This window comes from Globicephala melas, chromosome 1 (assembly GCF_963455315.2).
Source record: "Globicephala melas chromosome 1, mGloMel1.2, whole genome shotgun sequence".
Taxonomy (NCBI): Eukaryota; Metazoa; Chordata; class Mammalia; order Artiodactyla; family Delphinidae; genus Globicephala; species Globicephala melas.
The window spans coordinates 18,577,847-18,604,542 of NC_083314.1; the positions used below are offsets into that span (position 1 = coordinate 18,577,847).

Here is a 26,696-nt window from a genome sequence, read left to right on the forward strand (position 1 = left end):
TATGTGATATCAGGATTTCCTTCATTTCTGTTTAAGTATGATTTGCTATAACATCCCTAATATTAAATTATTTTGTAGAGACTTGGGCACAGTATTTAATTTGATAAATAAAAATTTGGTAAATAATAAGTTGAAATACACTCTAGAATCTTGACCCAATAAGATAGACCTTGATTTAAAACCCAAAAGACCTTATTGTGAGGTGATTTTCACCATTGGTACCATTTCACAATGTGGACAACAAAATGGCATGTGATGAGTGAGACATCAATTTACTATAAATAAGTGATTTACAGCATGTGTCAATGAATCAAGATCTCTGCCTTCATTTTTAAAATACCTATTGAGGTACCTACTGTGCCTTAAGGTATATAAAGGAATTGTAAAAGAGGGTTCCTACTTCTCCAAAATTTTGGTCCATTTGGGAAGACAAAATCTAAACATGCACAAGGCAAAAAAACACACACTCAAATAGGAGACAGCGAAAGTGCTCAATCACAGAGAATAGCTGCTATAAGAATTCAGAGGGGGCGAGTGCTGTATGAACATGAGAAAGGAAGGAATTCGAGGATGGATAAAATTCAAGGGGCAGAATGGAAGGAACATGTGAGAAAAGGTTTGAAGTTACTAATGGCTGTAAGACACATGTGAGAAATGAACCACTTGTTCTAGGGAGTTGACAGGGTTCACCTAAGTTGATGGATAGACGATTATGTAAAGCATTGATTGGCAGCCTCAGCTTGGACTTGACCTGTGGTCAGAGGGGAGTAGTTAGGGCTTTCGAAGCCCAGGAAATACCTAATAAATTGGTTGTAAAAGAAGAGCAATTCATTAATTCAGCAATTTTGTCAAGTACCAACATACATCAGATTCTAGGTTCTGGGAAAACAGCAGTAAAAAAAAAAAAAAAAAATCTGTTATAGAAATTTGTGGGATGATTGAAGGCTAGATAGAGCCAGGAAGATCTTTTCAGAGACTATTAGCAATAAGGCATGTATGAAATAGTCTAGATAGAGGTGGTTAACACAGGATCAAAAGGAGCATATATTTGAGAGACCTTTCAAAAGGTGCATCAGCAAGATAGCATGAGTAGGATATGGACTATAAAAGGGAGGAGTGGGTGGCACAGAGAGCTTCCTGGCATATGATTCAGGTTTGCAGCTTGCATATGAAGACTTCCACTTTCATCTAACATGGATAACAAGTACTAGAGTTATCCTTCCACCTAAAACAAGAAAAAGACAAAAATATATGAAACAACAGATTCATACAGTGTTTTCATTTTGATGAAATGTTTTCAGGACATTGTGTATCAGTCAGTGGAGGACAGTGATCCCTAAGAGGAAACACATGAACCCGGGGACTGACCCAGCTGTCTGCCTCAGGAGAATTTCTGGGCAGTGGCATATGGAGGGGAAATGCAGTGGAAGCTCCTCATTAAGGAGTCAGAGCTGAGAGACCAGGGAGAACAAGACAGCTAAAGTCTGGAGGGGAGAGAGCTGTACCAAAACCCCAGAGATATGCAGAGATTGGTGCATGCATGTGAGAAAACTGCATGAAGCCAATGAAAGAACCACCTGAAAAATTGGAACAGTCATCAAACTGCATACAGAAGTAGTGCCTGCTCCAGTCAGTCACAGTGAAAAACCTCATAATTCATGGGTCAGTGGGTACTCAGTTTTGCCTAAGTAGTTGGAACCAGTTAGCCCTGCATTAAATACTGCATTGGTCCTGCTTAACAAAGTTTAACAAGCAATATCCAGGAGAACTATTTCTAAGTAACTTATGTTCCAGAACAGACCTCAAGAATATTAGTAGGAATACAAAGTGTGCATCACCTGACATGGTAATAATATTCACAATACAGTCCCACAATAAACCCCACACCATTGCTCAGCAACTCATAATCAAGAGGGAGCTCAACTCCCAGCTACTCCTGAGTAGCAAAGAGATTGAATCTCACATCTGGCACCCCAAATTTTAAGACCTGAAACCATAAAACTAGAAGAAGACGTAGGTGGTAAACTCCTTGACTTTTGTCTTGGCAATGATTTTTTTGTTTTGACAACAAAAGCAAACATAAACGAATGGGGTTTACTATATTAAACTAAAAAGCTTCTGCACAGCAAAGGAAACCATCAACAAAATGAAAAGGCAACCTACAGAACTGGAGGAAATATTTACGAATCATATATCTGATAAGGGGCTAATATGCAAAATATATAAAGAACTCATACTACTCAATAGCAAAAAATTAAAAATTAATAAAAAACAATTTAAAAATCAGCATTCTCTGAATAGACATTTTTCCAAAGAAGACATATAAGTGGCCAAAAGGTATATGAAAAAGTGATCAACATGACTAAAAATCAGAGAAATGCAAATCCAAATCACAGATATCACCTAACGCCAATTAGAGTGGCTATTTTCGAAAAGACAAGATAACGAATGTTGGTGAAAAGGTGGAGAAAAGGGAAGGTGCACTGTTGGTAGGAATGTAAATTGATGCAGCCACTATGGAAAACAGTATGGAAGTTCCTCAAAAAAATTAAAAATAGGGCTACCATATGATCCAGCAATTCCACTTTTGGGTATTTATCTAAAGGAGGGAATGGGAAAAGGTATTTCATGAAAATGGAAATGAAAAGAAAGCTGGGGTAGCAATACTTAGACAAAATAGACTTTAAAACCTAGGATATAAGGACTTCTGTGGCAGTCCAGTGGTTAAGACTTTACCTTCCAATGCAGTGGGTGCAGGTTTGATCCTCGGTCAGGGAGCTAAGACCCCACATGCCTCATGGCCCAAAACATAAAACAGAAGTAATAGTGTAACAAATTCAATAAAGACTTAAAAAAAAAAAAAAAACTAGGCTATAAAAGAAACAAAGAAGGGCATTCCATAATGATAACAGAATCAATCCAACAAGTAGATAAAACAGTTGTAAATATATATGCACCCAACAAAGGAGCACTTAAGTATATAAAGGAAATATAAACAAACAGAAGAAATTGACAGTAGCACAATAATAATAGGGAATTTTAACACCACACTTACATCAATGAACAAATTATTCAGACAGAAAATCAATAAAGAAAACACTGGCCTTAAATGACACATTAGATCACGTGGCCTTAATAGATACATAGAGAACATTCCATCCAAAAGCAGCAGAATATGCATTCTTTTCAGAGCCCATGGAACATTTTATAGGATACATCACATGTTAGGCCACAAAACTAGTCTCAATAAATTTTTAAAAATTGAAATCATGTCAAGCATCTTTTCCAACCACAACACTATCAGACTAGAAATTAACTAAAAGAAAAAAACTGCAGAAAGACAAATATGTGGAAGCTAAACAATATGCTACTAAACAATCAATGGGTCACTGAAGAAATCAAAGAGGAAATCAAAAAATACCTTAGGACAAATAAAAATGGAAACACAACAACCCCAAATCTATGGGGCACAGGAAAAGCGGTTCTAAGTGGGAGGTTAATGGCAATACAAGCCTACCTCAGGGAACAAGAAAAATCTCAACCTAAAATTACACTTAAAGGAAATAGAAAAAGATGAACAAAAGTATCCCAAAGATAGTAGAAGGAAAGAAATCATAAAGATCAGAACCAAAAATAAATAGAGACTAAATAAACAACAGAAAAGATCAATGAAACTAAGAGCTGGTTCTCTGAAAAGACAAACAAAAGTGATAAGCCTTTAGCCAGACTCATCAAGAAAAATAGTGAGGGCCCAAATAAATAAAATCAGAAATGAAAAAGAAGTTACAACCAACACCACAGAAATACAAAAGACCCTAAGATTACTACAGAAAATTAATACCAGTAAAATGGACAACCTAGAATAAATGGATAAATTCCTAGGAACATACCATCTCCCAAGACTGAATCAGGAAGAAATAGAAAGTAAGAACAGAACAATTACCAGTATTGAAATTGAATCAGTAATATTAAAAAAAAAAAAAAAAAAAAAAAAACTCCCAACAAAGAAAAGCCCAGAACCAGAGGGCTTCACAGGTGAATTCTACCAAACATTTCAAGAAGAGTTTGCACCTTTTCTTCTCAAACTATTCCAACATATCAAAGAAGAAGGAATGCTTTCAGAACTCATTATATGAGACCAGCATCACCCTGATACCAAAAAAGGTATCAGACAAAGACACCACAGAAAAAGAAAATTACAGGTATATATCACTGATGAACATAGACGGAAAAATCCTCAATAAAATATTAGCAAACCATTCATGAATACATTAAAGGGATCATACACCATGGTCAAGTGAGTTGTATCCCAAGGATACAAGGATGGCTTGATATCCACAAATCAATCAATGTGATACACCATATTAACAAATTGAAGAATAAAACTCATATGATCATCTCAATAGATGTAGAAAGAGGTTTTGACAAAACTAAACATCCATTTATGGTAAAAACTCTCCAGAAAGTGTGCATAGAGGGAACATACCTCAACACAATAAAGGCCATATATAATAAGCCCACAGTTAGCATCATACTCAACAGTGAAAACCTGAATTTTTTTCCTCTAAGATCGGGAACAAGAAAAGGAAGCCCCTTCTCACCACTTTTGTTCAACATAGAAATGGAATTCCTAGCCACAGCAATCAAACAAGAAAAATAAATAAGAGGAATCCAAATTAGAAAGAAATAGATAAAAGTATCACTGTTTGCTGATGGCATTATACTATATAGAGAATATCCTAAAGATGCCAGCAAAAATACTATTGTAACTATTAAATGAATTCAATAAAGTTGCAGGATACAAAATTAACATACAGAAATCTGTTGCATTTCTATACACTAACAACAAATTGTCAGAGGAATTAAGAAAACATTCCTATTCACAATAAAAGAATAAAATACCTAGGAATAAATCTAAGCAAGAAGGTAAAATCTGCACACCAAAAACTATAAGACCCTGTAGAAAGAAACTGAAGACAACACAAACACATGGAAAACTGTACCACGCTTATGGATAGGGAGAATTAATGTTGCTAAAATGATCATACTCTCAAGGCAATCTACAGAGTCAGTGCAATCCTTATCAAAATACCAATGGCATCTTTCACAGAACTAGAACAAATAATTCCAAAATTTGCATGGGAACACAAAAGACCCCAAATAGCCAAAACAATCTTGAGAAAGAACAAAACTGGCTGTATCAAACTATAGACGCTGTTTAGTTTACATCCTCCCTGATTTCAAACTACAGTAATCAAATTACAAATCTACAGTAATCAAAACAGTAAGGTATTGGCACAAAAACAAACACATAGATCAATGGAACAGAACAAAAAGCCCAGAAATAAACCCACATGTATATGGTCAATCTGTGACTAAGGAGGCATAAAATGGGGGAAAGACAGCCTCTTCCATAAATGGTGTTGAGAGAACTGTACAGCTACATGCAAAATAATCAAACTGGACTACTTTTCTTACACCATATACAAAAATGAACTCGAAATTGATTAAAGACTTAAATGTAAGACCTGAAACCATAAAACTTCCAGAAGAAAAACATAAGCAGCATGCTCTAAAGTGAAATAAGCCAGTCACAAAATGACAAATATTGTATGATTCCACTTATGTGATGTAGCTCATAGTTAATTTCATAGGGACAGAAAGTAAAATTATTTTCAGGGGCTGGAGGAAGAGGAAATGGAGAGTTGTTGTTTAATGGGTTTAGAGTTTCAGTTTTGTAAGATGGAAATAATTCTGGAGAATGGTTGCACAACAATGTGAATGTACTCAACAACACTGAACTCTACACTTATAAATGATTAAGATGGTCAATTGTATATGCATACCTTAGCACAATTAAAAACAAGAACAGCAACAACAACAAAGGGCAGAAATAACCCTAGCTCATAAGAGTCATGCCCTCACTGTAGGTATGCACATATTCTTAATTATTATTGTTTTCTAAAATCAGCTTGGCTTCATTTAGCAGGCCTCTTTCAATGTTTTCCTTTCAAGATAGGTGATTCCAAATTTGTATACTTTCAGGTAACTTTGTGTCTTAAAATTGCCTTTTGTCCTCCCTTTAGAGTGGACTGATTTGGGGGAAAGAATACCTGGCAAGTACTAGAAAACATGATGTTGGAGATTCCTCCCCAGTGGCATTTCAATTTCACTAGCATCAAAATGGTCTCTGTTCTCTCTCTAAAACAACAGTCCCCCTTTTCACTTTTCCTACAGCTGTTTTTCAGCTGTTCTCTCCAGCAAATGAAAAATGGATTCTTACTATCGTTATTATTTGAAAATTAAATGACCTCCAAATAGATATGCAACAGACATATTTTTTTTCTTAGCTACTTGTGAAGGGGCTGGACAGGGTGAAGTAATCCAAGCACTTTCGCTTCAGATGTCAAGTACAAAATGGGATCTAAAACTTGAGCAGTAAATTAATGCTTTCTTTAAACTGCTTCTTTTAAAAGTTATGATCCTGTTTGTTAAAGGGATTTTATTAACTATGGAAAGAAATGAACTCATGAAATGAAACCATGTAGAGCTCTTAGAATATGCCTGGCACTTTGTAAGACCCTAATAAATGTTAGACACAATAGAAGTTTGCTGTTATTATTTTTCTTATTTGTTGCCAGTATTTCTCAGCTTGTTGTTTGTCTTTTATTTCTCTTAATGCTGTCTTCTGAATTACTGGTCTATCCTTTATAATTTCTTTCATCACTCTTAACCATAAAAAGTCTTCTCCAATCCAGACATTTAACAAATGTTTATTTTCTTACAGTTATAAAAAAAGAAATGAATCCAGACTGAGAAACTGGTTCAGATTTTTAAACTCTTGTGCATGTTGTATTCCCAGAATATCATGGACAGATGTGACCTGAGAAATCATTTCATTCGCACCCTCATTTCTCTGATGAGGAAACAGGATTCAAAGATGTCATAATGATTTGGTCCAAAGTCTGGCCCAGGAAGGTTTTACACTCTGGTCTCTGTGCTGCCAGTGCTTTCCAGCATCCTCACCAACATCCCCTTTTATATTTCTCTTCGTGGAACCATCTTCAGAAAAGTTTGGTCTTTTGAGCTGCATTCGAGTAATGATGCATTTGTCAGTCAAAGATTTGGGTCAGGGTGAGATAACCCCTGCCACCATATTGAATGGATATAATCCCAGCCCAAAGCACAGAAATGCCATACCATTTTTTAAAAAATCTTTGACACGTTGAAATGGTTGCTAGTTCCAGTTATTACCAGAGGAAACCACTAGAGGTCACAGAAAACCACTGTCCGGGATGCAGTGCTTGTGTCCTACTACCCACAGTGGTTGGAACACTACAGACCTGTCTATACAACAGACACCCCGTTGCCCTAGAAAAGTGCTTGGTCTTGTGGCCCACATTCTTTAGATTTAACTAAGAGAACGTTTATTTCTTCTGCCTACACATGGATTTGAGGCTAACATTCTTTGCTGCTTCAGTTGAATTTTCCACGTTTTTGATTCACTCAGGTTGTTTAAAATGTCCTTCCATTGGGCTACAAAGGCACTCTCAACTTCATTCCATTGGATCCCTCATATCAAAATGTAATGGTTTTATAAATTTTCTGGAACTTGATGGAATTCTGCATTCTTTTCATATTGTGTGAGTCTAATAGGGTCAAAAACCTAGAGATATTAAAATAACATATTAAAAAACCCCATAGTCTTTTATAACCACATTCTTTTCATGCTGTACACATTTTTTCTCTTAGAATACTGTGATGAGCCAATGGCTTTTCATTGACTCAATTTGTTTCAATTATTTGTGGTCATTAGTTGTATGTGTGTGTGTGTGTGTGTGTGTGTGTGTGTGTGTGTTTGACCAAAATGTTATGTTAGCTAAGGCAGTCCTTTAACTGGCCCAGGTAGCCTAAAATGCACAATATTTACTTGTCTTTGCTTTCTAGTAGCAAGATATCCCAAGCCCATCTTACACCTTCTGTATCCCAGACATGCATTTGGCCAATTTTTCCTAAGCCGCATTTCCTTTCCATGGAAATTGATATTAGAAACCAAACTCTGGGCACTAGAGGTGCTTATCTGACTTTGTGCTATTAGGATGATGTGAGCTGTAGGCCACTTCAGTAGACAGAGATGGAAAAAAAATACCTCTCTATCTATCTATCCATCTATCTATATGTACGCACTCATATGTAATAAGTTCATAGCCATTTTCAGTTTAGTCCTAACATTACTTCACAGCTGTAATATTTAAATTCTTAATTTTATATCCAAACTATAATTATGCCTTCTTTTATCATAAATGACACATATAATTGTCACTCTGAAGCTCTTGATTTATAACAAAGCAAACAGAATTACTGATTTATTTTACTTGCCAATAAAAGAAAAATGATCCAAAATAGTGATACCAGTATTAACAGTAACTATTAAACTGCTAACTGAAATTCAAATTTGTCTTTGTACTTACTTTTGTCCTTAGAGTGCACCAAAGGATATAGAATAAAATTACTTTGGTCTAGAGAACTCTGAAATAATCCCTCCTTCTGTGGGTTAGCAAAGTTCTGTTCAAATGGTTCCATTCATTTTCAGTTGAAGGGGTCAACATTTGACAGTTCTGAGTTCCTAATATTTTAGTTTCTGCTTTTTACTTTGGGCTGTATTCAGCCACAGGCAAAAGGGTAAGTCAGTTTTATTACTTCTCATCATGAAAATAAATAGAAATACCTCAACAGTTCAATCTTCTGAGCACTGAACAGGAATTTCATTTAGTCGCTGTCTGCCTCACTTACAATGACTCTGTGCAGAGCTATATGTGTGACATTTATATATGTGCATGAGAAACCCAGACAAACCCATTCTGACAAACTCATCCTATTCAATTTGTCTTAATACATTTGGAATCTACAGTTTCATGTCTCCAGTTAAATTTTCATTGTACTAAATTCTATCCTAAAATCAGAACTTTTTATTGACCTTCTTCCCCCACCTCACCCTCTGCCAGCTTCAAGTTTTTCTTTTCTCTTCCGTATATGATAGCATTCCCTTCTAATCAATACATTATTTGTGCTAAGTATTGTTGTATCAAACTAAATATTTACTTGGTTTTACTATATATAAGCCAAGATAGGTTTCCATGTTGCTGTTTTCTAAATACAGAACCAGTTATTAAAATATCTTAACCCACCTCCAGGAAATACATGATATTTTTATTATTTATTATATTCAAATATATATATATATATATATATAAAAAATTGAGTGATGCTCTGTTGGCAAAGGAGAATACATATCAAAGCAGGTTTTTCAGGTTTTGTCAGAAATGTTTGTTTTCTTTTAACTCATAAGGTCATAATTCTGACCTTTTTTCTCTACAAATACATTTTTCTATTATCAATATTCAGTGTAAATAGCTCAGTGGTTTTCCAAATCTTCAGTGGCTTTTGAATAAATCCAACCAAATAAGATACAATTCCATTACAGTGTTGAAGGATGATTTTGAATGTTATACATTACACTTTAAAGCTTCATCCACAGAAGACTTCTGATTCTGCTTCTGATGGGGAATGATGCACCAGTAGGAGATGCAGGGATGCCTTGGTGACTGGAATTCCAGAGAGGGACAAGCCTCTCACGGATGGGCAGCGGGCGTGCAGCCTTCACTCCCGGGCAAGTCGCTGAGCTGGGTGCGGGGACCCGAGGAAGGGGGCTTGCCTGGTACTGAGAGGTGACACCTACAGGTGAGGGGGGAAGAGCCAAGCTTTTAGTTACATGCGGGCTGGCAAGCTAGACTAGAATCTGTACGAGCCCCAGATAAATAGTAAACAAATCACTTGGCCACGCAATGGCCCTCTTATCCCTGGAATTGTGCTGAGAAAGCCGCAGAGGGGCAGCTCTGGGAAGCACGTGGGCTTTCTTGAACTTTCCCACTGTGGTTGATGCCAGGGCCCTGCTGTAGTTGAAGCCAGGGTGAACAAATGCGGACACTATGCTCCAATCCCCTTCCAGCCCCAGTGCTGATAAGATCAACTGCTTTGGCCTCTTGACGGTGGTGGCCCAGAAGTTTGAGGCTTGGGTTTATCAGAGGTGAGCTGGGTCTAATTTGAGCTGTGGCCCAGCCCAGCCTGGGCTCAGATGACTCTGGATGAGCTGCAAAGGGTCAGCCCCTCACAGTAATCACAAGACAGGAAAAAGCTTGTTCTCTCTGGGAAAGAGAAAACAAAATTTAAAAAAAATTCTTCAGATTTCAAAGAGAAGCAATTTATGGAAGACCCTAGTTTTTACAATTGTAGTAAATTTTAATTGTAACATCCTTTAACTGCAGTCCCAGGCTTACACTGTATTTACCTCAAATCTCTGATCTTTATCTTTGGTGCAGAAATCCAACCCCTTAAGTGAAATAAAAATGTGCTGTGTCTGACATTCCCAACTTTGCATTCACTGGGATCTGCATGAATGGGATTACCACAGATCAACTACAGATATATTTTTAAAGAAAATACTGGACTTCCCTGGTGGCGCAGTGGTTAAGAATCTACCTGCCAAAGCAGGGGACATGGGTTTGATCCCTGGTCCAGGAATATCCCATGTGCCATGGAGCAAGTAAGCCTATGCGCTGCTACCACTGAGCCCATGCGCCACAACTACTGAAGCCCGCACGTCTAGAGCCCGTGTTCCACAAAAGAAGCCACCACAACGAGAAGCCTCTGCAGCGCAACGAAGAGTAGCCCCTGCTCGCCGCGACTAGAGAAAGCCCGCGTGCAGCAACAAAGATCCAATGCAGCCACAAAAAAAAAAAAGAAAGAAAATACTTAAAAACTTAAATGCAAATGTTAAATTTCCTCTTCCTATTATGCCGTCTGTTTTTACCACCTTTTGAACTAAATGATAGTTAATGTAGAAGGCTCGAAACTTAAAATAATCTTTAAAAGAAATTTTTTTAACATGAGAAAAGGCAGGAGTAGACCATCCTCCCTTTTGGGGGCTGCCCCAAGACTGAGACTTAGCTAGGATTCAAAACTGCTCCCCCTCTCACTTTACATTGCAGTCTTTGGAAAATTAAACCTGTTATATCTGTTCCATTGTTTATAATCAGCTCTTTTCAGCTCCAGAGATATGTTTCTTCTGGAGTCTAAGCCTACACAAATAAACTAATAGCTTTAAACAATTTTAATTCATAAAACTTCAGGTCCATAAAGATCCCTCCCTTTCCTTTTTTTTCTTTCTTTCCAAATTCACACATTTATTACAAAACAAAAGATGAAAACATAAAACCTTTTATGTCTACAGATGGAAACTTTGTTTTCAATTAAATATCTGTAACTGTCTTATGCAAGTTATTCCAAATAAGCAATTATTTTTAAGACTCTGAGGTGTCTAAGTATTTTTTTTTACTCACTAACTGATGATCTATTTTCATGAATCTTAGCCCTCCAATGTTTTTGCTCCTTTGAAGGTCAGGTTCCTAATTCTTACCAGGAAGGAAAGATTCCTATGGATTGGCACTCAGCCCTTTCCATTCTCTTTCCTGTGAGCAGAGGCTAGGAGATGAGCATGTTGCAGAGTCCTTTGGGTCCTGGAGGGAATGTGACAAGCCTGCTTATAATCAGGTGCGCTCCCTGCTTTGAAAAGCAGACCGGGGTGAAAGCCACGCTTCTGCTGTTTTCCGTCCTTCCGCAAGTAATCACAGCCCTGCAGGTGCTGAATTTTTCTGAGGGAGGAGAGAGGCTTAACTTAAAATCAAGTTCAAGCCTCTGAGTATTACATGGAATTGGACATTGTAAGATTTAAAATTATATAAACTGAGAACATATTTGCAACTTTGGGATTTTTGATTACCACAGTGAGGTCAGAAGAGTTATAGGACTGCTTAAGTAGTCACACAGGAGCAAGGGAAGCGCTCTTCACACTGAATAACTTCTAAAGAGACAACGGTGAGAGCAACGTAAAGGTGGGTTCTGATTACATCTCCTTGAGTCCTGCTTGCTCACTGATTATAGAGACAGTCTAGGGATCAGTTTTCAGGTGCTCTAGTGTTTTGCTTTATATCAGGCAAGCTAAATGTTGTTGTGATATTTGAAATGTATTTTGTATGGACAAAACACACTTTCCATTCCATGGACAATCCACCTATGTCTCCATTTATTACGTCGTCTGGGTGGTTCTCAGAAGTCAGTTTTGCACATAGAAAAAGGACAGTTAGGGTCTGTTTTTGTTTATAAGTTAATAGTTATTTTAGTAAAGTTGCAAATCCACAGGTCAAGCTTCCCATAGCTTTTAAATTCAGTATTGTTTTATTTCATTTACAAACCGAATAGAATTTAACAGTCACTGTAAGGGGTTTTATCATTCACTTAATTTAATTATCTTAAACATTTTAAGTGACTTTTATAAATTTAATATATGTGATTTTCTTTTCAAGTACTTCAACTATGTACAGGACTATGTAATTCTTATAAATACTAAATTAACTTATTCTTATAAATACAGTAAATTAACTTATTCCTTTCAAGTTAAACTTATAAGTCTAAGTAAACTACTTGATTTTACATTTTACGTTGAAATCACCAGTAATTTTTGATATTCTAATATGTTAAATTATGACTATTTTATGTACTTAGAGCAGTATAACCAAATCATTCTTAAACATATCACACATTTTAATAGTATTAAAATATTAATGAAATAATAACACATTATTTTATACTTAACTCTAAGTTTCCAAGAATTAAAAGATACTTACCCACATAAGAAAGGACGGCATCCCAAACAGACTGAGATTCACAGTGACCTGAGAATGCATATATACCAGACTGATATTCTCTTTTTTCCCCCGAGTGATATTCTTGAAAATCGTGATTTTAATGATTACTTCGTATATCATATGCTTGCACCAGAATTTCACCTGCCCATCCCCATTGGTTTCCTTCAACTTTTCGCTGAAGTCAGACTGTGATTAACACCGTGGACACACTGTTCTGTGTTTCTGAATGTTTTCTTAACATAGGCACCTAGAAAGGTATGGCCGATTTTCAGAACTCTTGATAAATATTTGCTGATTGCCTTTGCAAAAGCCTGTCTCCAGTTTGCGACCCATGAATATTGTATTATAACCATCCTCTCACCATACCCTCACCAGCATTGAGTATAATCTTTTTCAAAAGATTAGTTTATTTATGTATTTATTTTTGGCTGCGTTGGGTCTTTGTTGCTGGGCGTGGGCTTTCGCTAGTTGAGAGGAGTCGGGGCTGCTCTTTCTTGCTGTGCGCGGGCTTCTCATTGCAGTGGCTTCACTTGCTGTGGAGCACGGGCTCTAGGCACGCGGGCTTTGTAGTTGTGGCTCCCGGGCTCAGTAGTTGTGGCTCGTGGGCTCTAGAGGGCAGGCGCAGAAGCTGTGGCCCAGGGACTTAGTTGCTCTGCAGCATGTGGGATCTTCCTGGACCAGGGCTCAAACCCGTGTCCCTTGCACTGGCAGGCGGATTCTTAACCACTGCGCCACCAGGGAAGTCTGAGTATAATCTTTATTACTGTCATCTTTTTCATCACCATCATCACCATCATCATCATCGCTCATCATCTCTGCCAGCTTGCACGTGTGCAAAGGAAGTCTCACTATTTGGGGTTCACTTATTTCGTTGCAAGTGTGGTTGAACGTGCTTTGCGTGTTCATTGTGCATTGAGCTTTGGAGCATCCCTCACCTCTTTGGCCAGAGGATGGGATGCTGGCGGCTGGGCCCGACCACCAGAAAGCCAGGCCTGGGTGGAGCCGCCGCCATCCTAGAGCCAGAGGGCGCTGCGATCCCAAGTTTCCCATCCACCTCTCCCCCAGCCCCCCCCGCCCCGTCCGGACTGGGCCGAGCTGGGCCGGGCTGGGCAAGGGCGGGCGGCGGGGGTGGAGGCGCAGGCTGGGCGCAAAGGTTGGTGTCTTCGTGCACCGACCTCAGCCGGAGGGCCCGCGGCACCATGACGGTGGGAGCCAGGCTCCGAAGCAAGGCGGCGAGCAGTCTCCCGCGCTGCAGGCCCCTCGCCCGGGGGCTAGGGCGGACGGAGGGGGACGAGGAGGCGGCTGCTATCCTGGAGCATCTGGAGAGCGGGGCCGAGGCGGCGGAGAGCGGGGCGAGCGAGCAGCGCCCGGGGACCCGGGGCGCGCGGAGGGTGCACCTCGCGGTCCTCCCCGAGCGCTACGAGCCGCTGGAGGAGACGGCGCCGGGCGAGAAGCCCAAGAAGAGGTACCGGCAGAAGCTGAAGAAGTACGGCAAGGTAGGCATCCCACCGCCGCCACTGTCCCTTGGAGGTCGGGGAGCGCGGGGCGCCCGCCCTAGAGCTGGAGTCGGCTCCCCACCGTCTGACGGTCTCAGCCTCTCTGCGCTGCCCTGCACCCCCTCGGCCTCCCACGAGCACCCCATTCCCGGCATTCACTCCTGGAGCCCCGAGACTGCTCACTCTGTGAACTGGGCAGTAAGGGGAAAGTGAGCTGCGGGGAGTGATAGAAATTAAATCAGAGGTTTCCCTGCGCACCGCTCCACGGCTATCCCGATGCTGGCGGGTGGGTAACTTTCCCAAGGGGTCGCTTACCCAGGTGGTTCTTGTCCTAGGTGTGTCTTCCCACTCCCTTGTGTAGTTGGTAGGACGGGAATCAGTGTCCTTATTTTAAAAGTGGGAATACTGAGGGATTAGCGTGGTTAGGTGACTTGTAGAAGGTGACCCAGTTGGAAAGCAGGGAGGTACAGCCCAGTTTGTCTGTTTTCCCGCAGACAAACTAGTAGGATATCCTACTAGCTGAGAATTGTTTGGGTTATGTCTCCCAATATTCTCAAGGTGATTTCCAGGGCCTGGGAGCTCAACACTCCGTAAGTATTCACTTGTGGGGTGGTTGGGAGAGAGAGAGGTAATATGAATATGGGACAAAATGGCAGTTCCCTCCCTAGAGATCAAAGCCCCAAAGCAGTTCCCAGGTGTTTTGGCCTGGAAACGCTTGAAGCTACTGCTGCCTCTGGTCCCTGGGATTGGACAAGGCCACCCAGAAGATAATCACAAAACTCATTCTATCCTGGCCAAAGGGCAGGGGCCCCATCTGATATATCATCCAGTCCTCCGGTGACCTCTTATCATACCTGAAACCGAGGTCGCCACACCTAGAAACTTAGCTTTATCATCTTCTTTAAAGGTATGTCAGCAGCTTTGGGAACAGTAAACAAGCAGGCAGTGGTGTAGTATATTAATAAAAACTATAAAGTTGGGACTTTCAGGCTTAGAGTCATGCTAGGACGAATTATCCTTCTTCCTGGTCCCAGCTGATCACAAAAAAAAAAGCCATCGGGCTTCCCGCCTGCCGATGCAGGGGACACGGGTTCGTGCCCCGGTCCGGGAAGATCCCACATGCCGCGGAGCAGCTGGGCCCGTGAGCCATGGCTGCTGAGTCTGTGCGTCGGAGCCTGTGCTCCGCAGGGGGAGAGGCCACGGCAGTGAGAGGCCCGTGTACCGCAAAAAAAAAAAGCCATCATTTGCCTCTCAGTTGGTGAACTGATAATGTGGAAATCTCAGCTCAGAGGCTGGCTGAGCTGAAGATGCTTTGAAGGTTCTCACTGTGTGCCAGGCATTGTGGTGAGCACTAGAGATACCAAAATGGATAGGATGCAGTCCTGCCCTAGAGGAGGCCACAGCCTCCCGGGGAGACGCTGCCATATGGGGCACCACCATGGAGCTGCATGGGAAGAGCCTCAGCAGTTAATCTTCAGGGATGAGGTTGTAAAGTCAGAGAAGTTTTCAAATCAATGGTGACATGGAAACTGGGCACAGAAGGATGAGTCAAGGTTTCACAGGTTAATGATGAGGTACTAGTTCACATCCACTAGCATAGCTATTATTAGGGAAAAAGAAAACAGAAAATAGCAAGTGTTGGTGAGGATGTGGAAAATCGGAATTCTTGTGCATTGCTGGTGGAAGTGTAAAATGGGGTAGCTGCCGTGGAAAACAATTTGGCCGTTCCTCAAAACATTAAACACAGAACTACCATATGATCCGGCAATTCCACTCCTAGGTACATACCCAAAAGAACTGAAAATAGATACTCAAACAAATATATATGTACATGTTCACAGCAGCATTATTCACAATAGCCAAAGAGTGGCAACCACCCAAATGTCCATCAGTTGATAAATGGATAAACATGTGGTTCATACACACAATGGAATACTATTCAGCCGTGAAAAGGAAGGAAGTACACGGCAGACACACAAGGTCACATATCGCATCTATGATTCCATTTATGTAAAATATCCAGAATAGATAAATCCAGAGATACAGAAGGCAGATGGGTGGTTGCCAGGGACTGAAGGGAAAGAGAAATGCAGGGCGACTGTGTAATGCGTGTGGGTTTGCCTTTGGGGATGATGAAAATATTTTGGAAGTAGGTAGAAGTTGTGCTTGCATAACATTGTGAATGTGCTCAATGCCGTTGAGTTACTCACTCGACAATGGTTAATTTTTATATTATGTGAATTTCACCTCACCTGAAAAAAAAAGAATTTCACCAGGTAAAGAAGGGGTGGCATCCAAGGCGGAGGGCAGAGTGCTAGCAGAGATGAGGCAGGTGAGAGCTCTGGAGGGAGTGTTACATGCTAGTTGAATAGACCAGGAGGCCAGGTGGGGGGGACGCTGTCATGTTGGAGTTGGATGTGCCCTTTCTGCCCTTCAACTTCCATTTTCTTGATGGCGACCAAGAAGGTCGACATCTAAGCTCCAATATGGAGGAAGCGGATGGTCCATCCTTCTTTGTTGAAAATCCATGAGAATAGCCACGTCTCCGCTAGAAATGTGGGGAGATGACTTTCCCTGCTTTGGTCACCAGGTGAAACTTTATTGCACTTGGGCCATTGGAATAAGGAATGACCTGCAAATAGCTCAATCCTTCAAAGAAGGGTGAATAAAGGTCCTTTTTATCTGTTAACCGCTCAAATCCTTCACCCAAGTCCCTTCCTGCTTCTATTTAAAGAAAGGTGTTCGGCTTTTGTGAACTGTCCTAGGATAGGTTCCCCTTCCCCTGCTGCCCCTTGGCCCCAAGCAGGGTCGACCCAATGCTGTGCTGGGTCCAGTCTCTGGCAGGAACCTCTGGGCTCGAAAGGCTGGGTGCCTGGGACTCTTGGCAGTCAGTGGCCCCAGTTGATTTTTTTTTTTTTTTTTTTTTTGTGGTACGCGGGCCTCTCACTGTTGTGGCCTCTTCCGTTGTGGAGCACAGGCTCCGGATGCGCAGGCTCAGCGGCCATGGCTCACGGGCCCAGCCGCTCCACGGCATGTGGGATCTTCCCGGACCGGGGCACGAATCCATGTCCCCTGCATCGGCAGGCGGGCTCTCAACCACTGCGCCACCAGGGAAGCCCTAGCTTTTTTTTTTTTTCCCCCAGTTGATTTTTAAGTAATGATGTGAGTGTTCAGATGGGCAGGAGTTGCTGGGAGAGTGCTGTTTTCTGGGTGCAGGGAAGGGGAAAGGCTGTGGGTTTGCTGTGCTCTTACAGGTTGCCGGGTGCTCTGTTGCACATACGATGCACAATTACCCTGAATCTTCTCAACGACCTTAGAAAGCCATGGACTCCCGTTATGCAGTGAAGGAAGCTGGAGTTTCAGGAAGTTAAGCTCTTTGTTGAAGGCCACACAGCTGGAGAGCAGAGCTGGGAGTCAGGAGTCGCCCCTGGTCCCCGCCTGCTCAAAAGCAGTTAGGGTGGAGGGAGAAGGGGGGTGAGGGAACCAAACCCCAAACTTAGCTTCAAATAGGAGGTCACCTTTCCCAGGCACCTCTGAGAGCCACAAGGAGAAGCGCAGATAAGGAAAGTTATTCAATTTTATTAATCGGGCAGCTAGGAGGGGGTTGGAGAAGGGAAACACAGGGTGTGGAATAACCTTGACCTCAAGAGGAAGAAAAATGTCCCATGTCTAAGTAAGGGGTTAGGACAGGGGCCCTGGAGCCAGACTGCCAGGCGCCAGCTGTGCTCAGCCTCCTACTGTTTGTGTGACCTTGAGCTCTGCTCTCCTCTCTGCCTCGGTTTCCTCATCTGTCACATGGGTTAATACTAGGGCTGTGGTAAGGAGTAAATGAGTGTAGTCCGTGTACAGGTCTTGGAACGCACCTGGCATATGGCGGGGGTCCTGTCGTTGTTGGCTGTTTTCTAAGGGGATGGAGGAGAGGTCGCATATGACTGTTTGTTCTCTGATCAGTTTTTAATGAGCTCTAACTCAGAAAAAAATCAACTTCTGTAGCTGACAGCCCATCTCAGCTTTGTGCCTGGGTCCTGACCAAATTTCACAAGGGAAGACTTGATTTTTATACTTGGGGGAAAGGGATCTTTGTTGAGAGCTGATTCCCTTTTGGAAACCGGGGGTGGGGACAGGGAATCCCCGACATCTTTGGGGTTACCCGGGAACCCCCAGAAAAGCCTCACTCCCTGTATTAGTTTGCCTGTAACAGATTACCACAAATATCGTGATTTAAGGCAACGCAAATTTATTCTCCTACAGTTCTGGAGGCTAAAAGTCGTCTTCCCTGAGCTACAGTCAACAGGCTGGTTCCTTCTGGAGGCTCCAGAGGAAAACCCTTTCTTTGCTCTTTTCAGCTTCCAGAGGTCCCCACCTCCACGTTCAGGGCCAGTGGCACAGCATCTGCAAGTCTCTTTCTCTCTGTCTCTCTGCTTCTGGCACCACATTGCCTTCTCGCCAACTCTTCCTGCTTCCCTTCTGTAAGGGTGGTCGTCTTTATTTGGACCTTTATAAAGATATAAGAATCCTTATATGGGCTTCCCTGGTGGCGCAGTGGTTGAGAGTCCGCCTGCCGATGCAGGGGACACGGGTTCGTGCCCCGGTCCGGGAAGATCCCACATGCCGCGGAGCAACTGGGCCCGTGAGCCATGGCCGCTGAGCCTGCACGTCCGGAGCCTGTGCCCCGCAACAGGAGAGGCCACAACAGTAAGAGGCCCGTGTACCGCAAAAAAAAAGAATCCTTATAATGATTGGGACCCCCTGGATAATCCATGGTAGTCTCCCCAATTCAAGATCCTTCATTAACTCACATCCACAAAGTCCCTTTTGCCATATGAGGTTACATATTCACAGATTCTGGGGATTAGGACATGGGCATCTTGAGGGGAGGGCATTATTCAACCTACCACACTGTCCCGTGATCCCCCAGGCCCCTCCGCCCCTCTGAGAGATGATATGGGTTGAAACTCTACTCAGATCAAAAGATTTCAGAATCTGCTCCCTCCAATGACACTGAAATGGTCGATGCTATTTTACATTTCTTTGCATCACATTTCTCAAATCTGTGTTTTGACTGTGTTCTAGCTAATGAGCTATTTCAGTAACGTTTTTTTCTCATTTGCAAAGATGAAGTGACACGCAGTTTTTTAAAATAGCAGGCTGAGGGAAATGGATGTACAAATACCCAAAATGTCAAGTTTAACACAGGCCATCCATGATTCTAGGGGCTTGGCTTATAAAGGATGCTCTGGACTGTTAATACTTGCTCCAGGAGGACAGTTTTTGTCGTTGTTGTTATTTCTAACAGGTACGTAAAATTCTCCCACGGAATCTTATTACACATTTATAGAGATGTTTCTCTTAGCAGCATCACTGCCTCCCTGCTCCCAACACACACCCTAGTGTCTCATTGGGAAGTTGACGAGGCAGTGTCCTGGGAATCAGTGTCTAAAGAGGCCATCAGAGTGACCTTCCTCTCCCGGAACTCCTCCTTTGGCCTGAGAACAACCAAAGGAAACACCAGGCCCTTTCTGGATGCTGGGCATACAGTACTGAGCACGACCTCCTTCTGTTATTCTGAGGTCTCTGAAAGCTGACGTAAGCCAGACATCATAGGAAAGTGCAGTCTTAAGAAACTTTCCTGAACAGATAACAAAATATCTTAGATTTCAAAATTACCACCACAAACGTAAATTACTGTAGAATAAGAAGAGGCAAAGGTTATTTTCCAATAAAGATAGCTGACCTTGGGGGGCCAGTCCTACTGCCTGCATTTGGTGCCAGGCACCGTTCTAAGGGCTTTCCTTGCGTAAACCTTTTTAAGCCTCTTCACCCGATGAGGTGGTTACTAAATACGCCCATTTTATAGGTGAGGAAACTGAGGCCAATGAGAATTAAATAAGCGACTGGGCTGGAATTTAAGCCCAGGCCGCAAGCAATCAATTGCAAGGTTACATACTGCCTTCCTTAAAGAAGGGAAGTGTATGTGGGGAGTGAGGACACAGGCCCTGAGGTGAGATTTCTTTGGGATTGAACTTCAGCCCTGCCTCTTACCAGGTGTATAATCACGGATAAATTTAACTCCCTGGTGCATCCTTCTTGTTGAAGCCTGATAGCCAAAGGCCGCTAGGAATGCACTAGTAGCCAGTCCAAGTTAGATCTGTCTGTTTGTTGCAGCAAGGAAGAGTGTGTGCCAGAGGGATCTTGAGGCCTCAGAAAGTAGAGCCCTCAAGTAGAGAACTGAATATTTGAGTCTGAGCCGAAGATATAAATATGGGATTTATCAGCATACAGGGAATTCTTAAAGTCATTGGAAATGGATGAGACCACCTGTGGAGAGATTCTAGCCCAAAATATTTTTTTAAATAAAAAGTAAAGAACAGTACTGAACAGCTCCAACATTTTATAGTTTGGTAGAAGGGAAAGAAAGCTGAGGAGGGTCATAAAAAAGAGTGAAATAATGCCATTTGCAGCAACATGAATGGACCTAGAGATTATCATACTAACTGAAGTAAGTCAGACAAAGACAAAGATCACATAATGCCACTTAAATGTGGAATCTAAAAAAAGATACAGATGAACTTAATTACAAAACAGAAATAAACTCACAGGCATAGAAAACAAACTTACCAAAGGGGAAAGGGGGGGAGGGATAAATTAGGAATTTGAGAGTAACAGATATACACCACTGTTTATAAAATAAGCAACAAGGGGCTTCCCTGGTGGCGCAGTGGTTGAGAATCTGCCTGCTAATGCAGGGGACATGGGTTCGAGCCCTGGTCTGGGAAGATCCCACATGCCGCGGAGCAACTAGGCCCGAGAGCCACAACTACTGAGCCTGCTCGTCTGGAGCCTGTGCTCCGCAACAAGAGAGGCCATGACAGTGAGACGCCCACGTACCGTGATGAAGAGTGGCCCCCGCTCGCCACAACTAGAGAAAGCCCTCACACAGAAACGAAGACCCAACACAGCAAAAATAAATAAATTAATAAATTAATAAACTCCTACCCCCAACATCTTCTTTAAAAAAAAATAAATAAATAAACAACAAGGACCTATCGTATAGCACAGGGAACTGTATTCAATATCTTGTAATAACCTATAATGGAAAAGAATCTGAAAAAGAATATATACATGCATGTATATGTATATGAATAACTGAATCGTTTTGCTGGACACCTGAACCACTGTAAATCAACGATATTTCAATTAAAAATTATTTTAAAAAATGAAAGCTGAGGAGGGGCTTCATGTGAGGTAAGGGAAAACCAAGAGAATATGGAGTCAAAGAGGCCAAATGAGTGTTTCATGAAGTTTGTCCAAAGCTGTTGAGAGTCAGGGGGAAGACAGAAAAATGCTCACTGGCTCAGGCAGCATGGCGGCGGCAGATGGCCAGGACCAAGCAGTCCTGGATGGTCAGGGGAGAGGAAGCGGGAATAAGAAGGAGGAAGTGGAAGCTGTGTGTGCAGGTGGCGCTTTCCACTGGCTTGCCGAGAAGGAGAGCAGAGACCCAGGCAGGACCTAGAGAGGGGTATGGAGTCAGGGGGACAGCGGAGCATATCTGTAAGCTGATAGGAATGATGCAATGGGGAGGAAGAGGATGGTGAGATTGGAGAAGGGAAAGCTGGGGGCAAGGTGAGAGAGGGTACCAACAGCAAGTGTCAAGGGAGTGGCCTTGGGGGAAGAAGGCCATTTTTTCTACTGGGACACCGGCAAGGTGGGAGGAGAAGCTGGGGCAGGTGTAGACAGCGGTAGAGGATGAACGGGTTCCCTAATGACTTCCGAGTCAGTGAGAGATGAAGTGGGATCATCTAATGAGGGTATGGACACTGTGTATGTTTCTCTGTGTGCATTGGGGGCAGAGAGGCTTGTGGAGAAAGGAAAAGGTAAGAAATAATATCTGGGAGAGAGGGACAGTCAGCCTGCTGGACTGACAGACTAGGCTGGCCATGCAGTGTTGGAAGTCAAAGGCAGGTTTGTGATTGTGATCAGGGATTTTTTTTTTTTTTTTTTTTTTTTTTTGCGGTACGCGGGCCTCTCACTGTTGTGGCCTCTCCCATAGCGGAGCACAGGCTCCTGACGCGCAGGCTCAGCGGCCATGGCTCACGGGCCCAGCCGCTCTGCGGCATGTGGGATCTTCCCGGACCGGGGCACGAACCCATGTCCCCTGCATCGTCAGGCGGACTCCCAACCACTGCGCCACCAGGGAAGCCCCGTGATCAGGGATTTTAAGTGGTTATTGGAGTTGGAAAAATCGAGGGTGTAGAGACAAGATGTGTGATGATGTTCAGGTCACCTACATGGCTGTTGTCGTCACAGAGAAGGATGACGGAAGTTGGGGGTGGAGAGAGAAAAGGGGAGGGGCAGCAGCACAGTGTTAGTCGGTGGTGGTGGTCTTCATTTTTCTGTTGCGATTCCACTTGAATCCCTTGGATGCCCTCAGTCTAGCACCAGGCCTTGAAGAGAAGGAGGAGGGAGAGTGGATACCAAGAAAGAAAGGCCCAGTCGTTACCCTCAAGGAGTGTAGAATTGTATTGGGAACCAAGACTTCCGTGGATGCAGCAACGACAGAGCAGTAGGAGATTTTAAAGACACAAATGTGGGTCAGAAAGGGGTGTGCCCTGGAGGCAGAGGGAGGACTGGGTGGGCTTTCAGATCAGGTGAATGACGGAAAACTCTCGACCCAGCCTTCAGCAGAGCCAGTAACTTAGCTGGAACAGAAGAGAATGGGCTTTGGTTTAAAAAAATACAACAAAACTGGTTTGGTTTTAAAAGTAGCAGCTTCGGGCTTCCCTGGTGGCGCAGTGGTTGAGAGTCCGCCTGCCGATGCAGGGGACGCGAGTTCGTGCCTCGGTCCGGGAAGATCCCACATGCCGCGGAGCGGCTGGGCCCGTGAGCCATGGCCGCTGAGCTTGCGCGTCCGGAGCCTGTGCTCCGCCACCGGAGAGGCCACAACAGTGAGAGGCCCGCGTACCGCAAAAAAAAAAAAAAAAAAAAATAGCAGCTTCACTGCTGTTTCCAAGAAGATCTCTGAATGATCTGGAAACATGCGGGGCTGGAAAGCCCTTTTCAAGGTGTCGATGTCTGTGCTGAGCCCCCGAGTGTTCGTATGATGGGGTTGGGTGTGGGACACCAGAGAGCTGAGAAAATGCTAGCTGGCTCATTTGCCCTGGGAAAATGAGGCGAAATGATTCTTTATGTGTGGCACCATTGTGCATGGAAGATTACAAAGTTGCCTCGCCTAACCCTTTGCTTTTCTCTTCTGTTCCTAAAAATAGAACGTTGGGAAGGTTATCACCAAAGGATGCCGCTACATCGTGGTCGGCCTGCAGGGATTCGCTGCTGCCTACTCCGCCCCGTTCGGAGTGGCCACCAGTGTGGTGTCGTTTGTCCGCTAGTGGGAGCTGCCTGGGCAGACTGGAAGCCTCTGTTCCGGGAACAGTGCGAATCCGGGAGCATCTCAGACTTGAACTCACAAAATACTCGGAAGAAAGAAAACGTCTTGGTTGAATTGGATGAGTGTTTCCGATGAGTCATCCCCCTCCAACTGCTGAGCTCTCCACACGTCTGGGACACGGGTGGCCCTGGTGGACAATCCCGCAGAGAATTAGGCTGAGATCAGGCTTGGGATTAGGGTTAGTTCGCTAAAACCGGAGCTGCCCGTGAAGGGGGCAGGGGCTGGTGTGGAGACAAACACTTGACAGAAGTCCGCGCTCTGGGTGGGTAGCAGAGTGGTGATTAGAGACACGGATGGGGGATTTGCATCTGGAGTGAGCTGATTTGCTCAATTCTAGAAAGCGCACAGGCTGACAGGACTCCCAGCCCTTAGCTGCTTCGGTTCTGAGGACACCCAAGGAACTGTTTGTTCCTGAAGTCATCCCCCCATCTCCTTCCTGTACCCCTTTGCCACAAGGAGTTTTAATTACAGGCTTGAGAAGAAGGAAGGAAGAAAAACCTCTTTGAAGGCTACGATGCTTTGAAAACTGTGTTGACGATGTGTCATGACTGTTTCAAGTAGATGAAGGCTTGTCACTTCCACCTTCTCTGACATGAATGTGGAGGTGGTGATGAGGGTGGTAGGATCTGCAAGTTCAGGTGCAGGTTGTTTGAGGGAGAGAGCACTCCTGAGGGCTGCCAGGCCCAGTCCAGCCCAGTCTGGCCCAGTCCAGCCCAGCCACATGGAGCTGGCCAGACTCTCCGGCAGGCAGATGGCTGGCCTCCTGACTCAGCTGCCTGGGGTACCATCAGCCCCCTTGTCCTCGACATCAAGCCGACGAAGGGTGCTCTCTCTGGGGAGAGAGGGAGGTGCTATACCTGGAAATGAAAGTGTATTATTTAGAGAAGGAACCAGAAGGTAGGAGACAGGTACGAAGGAAGCAGAAGAAGGATGCTGGATGAGAGAAGCGGAAGCACAGGTGCCAGGTCTGCGTTATCAGCGCTGGAAAATCTTAAGCTCTGGGCGGGGTCCGGGGGAGGCTGGGTGACCAGAGACACCGTGCTGGTGCTTCCAGACCCTCTGAGGCCTGTGAGCTCACATTGGCTGCCTTTGGAGCAGCCTTTCCTCTTCCGTGCTGCCCAGTTTGACGTCATCTCAGCTGGATTCAAAGTTAGGGCGGGCGAGGGTCCCGGGCCTGGAGGGTGACCCGTGGACTGCCACTGGACCATCGGACAGGGGGGTGCCCTCTGCCAGCCTCCACGATAGGCCCCTGTCCTGACCTGGTTTCCAGAATGTCCCGAAGTCCAAAATAGTTATTACAGACCAGTCTGCAGGATTGGTGGCAACACCTGCTTGTTGCCCTGTGAAGTTTCCCGGGGCAGGGAAATGAGGGCTCAGTGCTCGTGCTTCACCCGTCAAACCCAACCAGGTGGCACCGGAAAGTGGAGAAGGTTGGAAGACAGACAGATGGACAGGAGGAGGAACGAGTGGAGGAGAGCGTTGTAGCCGGGAAGCTAGATTGTGCTTCACGTTCTGGAGGTTCGTGTTGAAGATGAACTTGGACCCAATTCCTGCATCATTAATATCGGTGAGGAAAAGAGAAAACAAATGGTCTTGTTTTAGCTCAAATGATGAGAGTTGATGGTGGAACATTTTCACACATGTACGATAATTAGAGCGTGCCTGGCCACGCTGGGAGTCAGGGAAGAGAGGCGACATCCGTGGAAGAAAAAGCAAAGCATCGTCTGGGGGGAAAGAGAGTCAGGCCTGCGCAACCTGCTGGTCACAGGAAAGGCAGACGGGAAGAAGGAGCCTGTGTGGGTTTGAGGACGCCTGCCCGGTGGCCCAGTGCTGCTGGCCTGCCCCCAGAGAAGCCCGTGGAGTCTCCCAGGGGATGTAGAAGTGTGACCTGGGAGGGACGAGAGCGGCTGAAGCCTGTCCAAGGGAGAATCGCCCCCACTTACCCCCGAATTAGAGACATTATAAGGCGAAGCACATTTGTCCCTCAACGTTTTAGAATTCTGGTTAAGAATTAATCCAGAAATTTCAAAAGTCAAAACCTTGCAGGGATGGTCCTGGGAGCCAGATTCGTGTGCACAGAAGATGAACTGCTGTAAACTGTCACTCAGCTGAGTTGTCATTTCCCCCGAGACAAGGCGCCCATGCTGCAGATTACCTTTTCGCCTTTTCTTTCTCTTTAGTTTTTAAAAAAATATATCAGCATCCACACCCTACTAAAAATTGAGTTTTAGAACCTTCCCTTTACACGATTGACCAAGAGGCTTCTTTTGTATGCTTTTCTTCCATATCCTGTGAATAAAAGCCCCAATTTGTCTAGTTTCTGTGCGTGAAGTTTTTCACCCCTTCATGCAGTGGGGGACACCTCCCTGGGGCCCGCAGCACGAGCCCAATGCTGCTCCCCAAGACCAAGGGGAGTGACAGGGGCCCTGACTCACTGGGGACTCTGCTTGGGTGTTAAAGGGGGACTGTTCCCCAGAGAACGGGTGTCAGTGTGCAGGATCCTCAGTTCATGCATTTGTCAATAACGAAGATTTCCAGAACCTCTGATTTGGATCTAGAGAGTCTAGGGTGTGGCCAGGAAGCTGCATTTTCCACAAGCAGCCTAGCAGATTCTGAAGCAGCTGTTGCTCTGCCTGAGCTGGGAAATGCTGGACCCAGGGGCTGCTGCAGGTTGCATTGGCCAGTGGACTCCAAGGTGGGACCTCAGGTCAGCCAGGTGCCAGCCCCAGCCAGGCACGCACAGGATGCCCACTCACTGAGCCTTACAGAAGCTTCTGGAATTGCTGTCAGATTATCCACCCAGGCAGGGTCAGGGCCACGTGTGTCAACCAACCTTTAGGCTTAGGACAAAGCAGAAGCTATGTCCCTGATGTCTTCAGCTGCCCTGGAATCATCCCTACTGTCCCCCTGCTCAGCACCTGTGCTTTGTCAGAGAAGCTCCAACTGCTGTCTCTCACTGAGAAGTACCCCGAAGCAGGACTTGAACTCAGA

At 44.0% G+C, this 26,696-nt stretch overlaps 1 protein-coding gene across 1 annotated transcript; it reads left to right on the forward strand.

The window, feature by feature from the left end:
- The first annotated feature begins 13,040 nt into the window (after window positions 1-13,040).
- Window positions 13,041-26,005, forward strand: C1H1orf115 (chromosome 1 C1orf115 homolog). The gene is given in 3 exon segments (XM_030868342.3): window positions 13,041-13,830; window positions 13,832-14,260; window positions 23,527-26,005. Coding segments are annotated over 3 exon segments (660 nt in total). The 5' UTR covers window positions 13,041-13,719; the 3' UTR covers window positions 23,647-26,005.
- The last annotated feature ends 691 nt before the right edge of the window (window positions 26,006-26,696 follow it).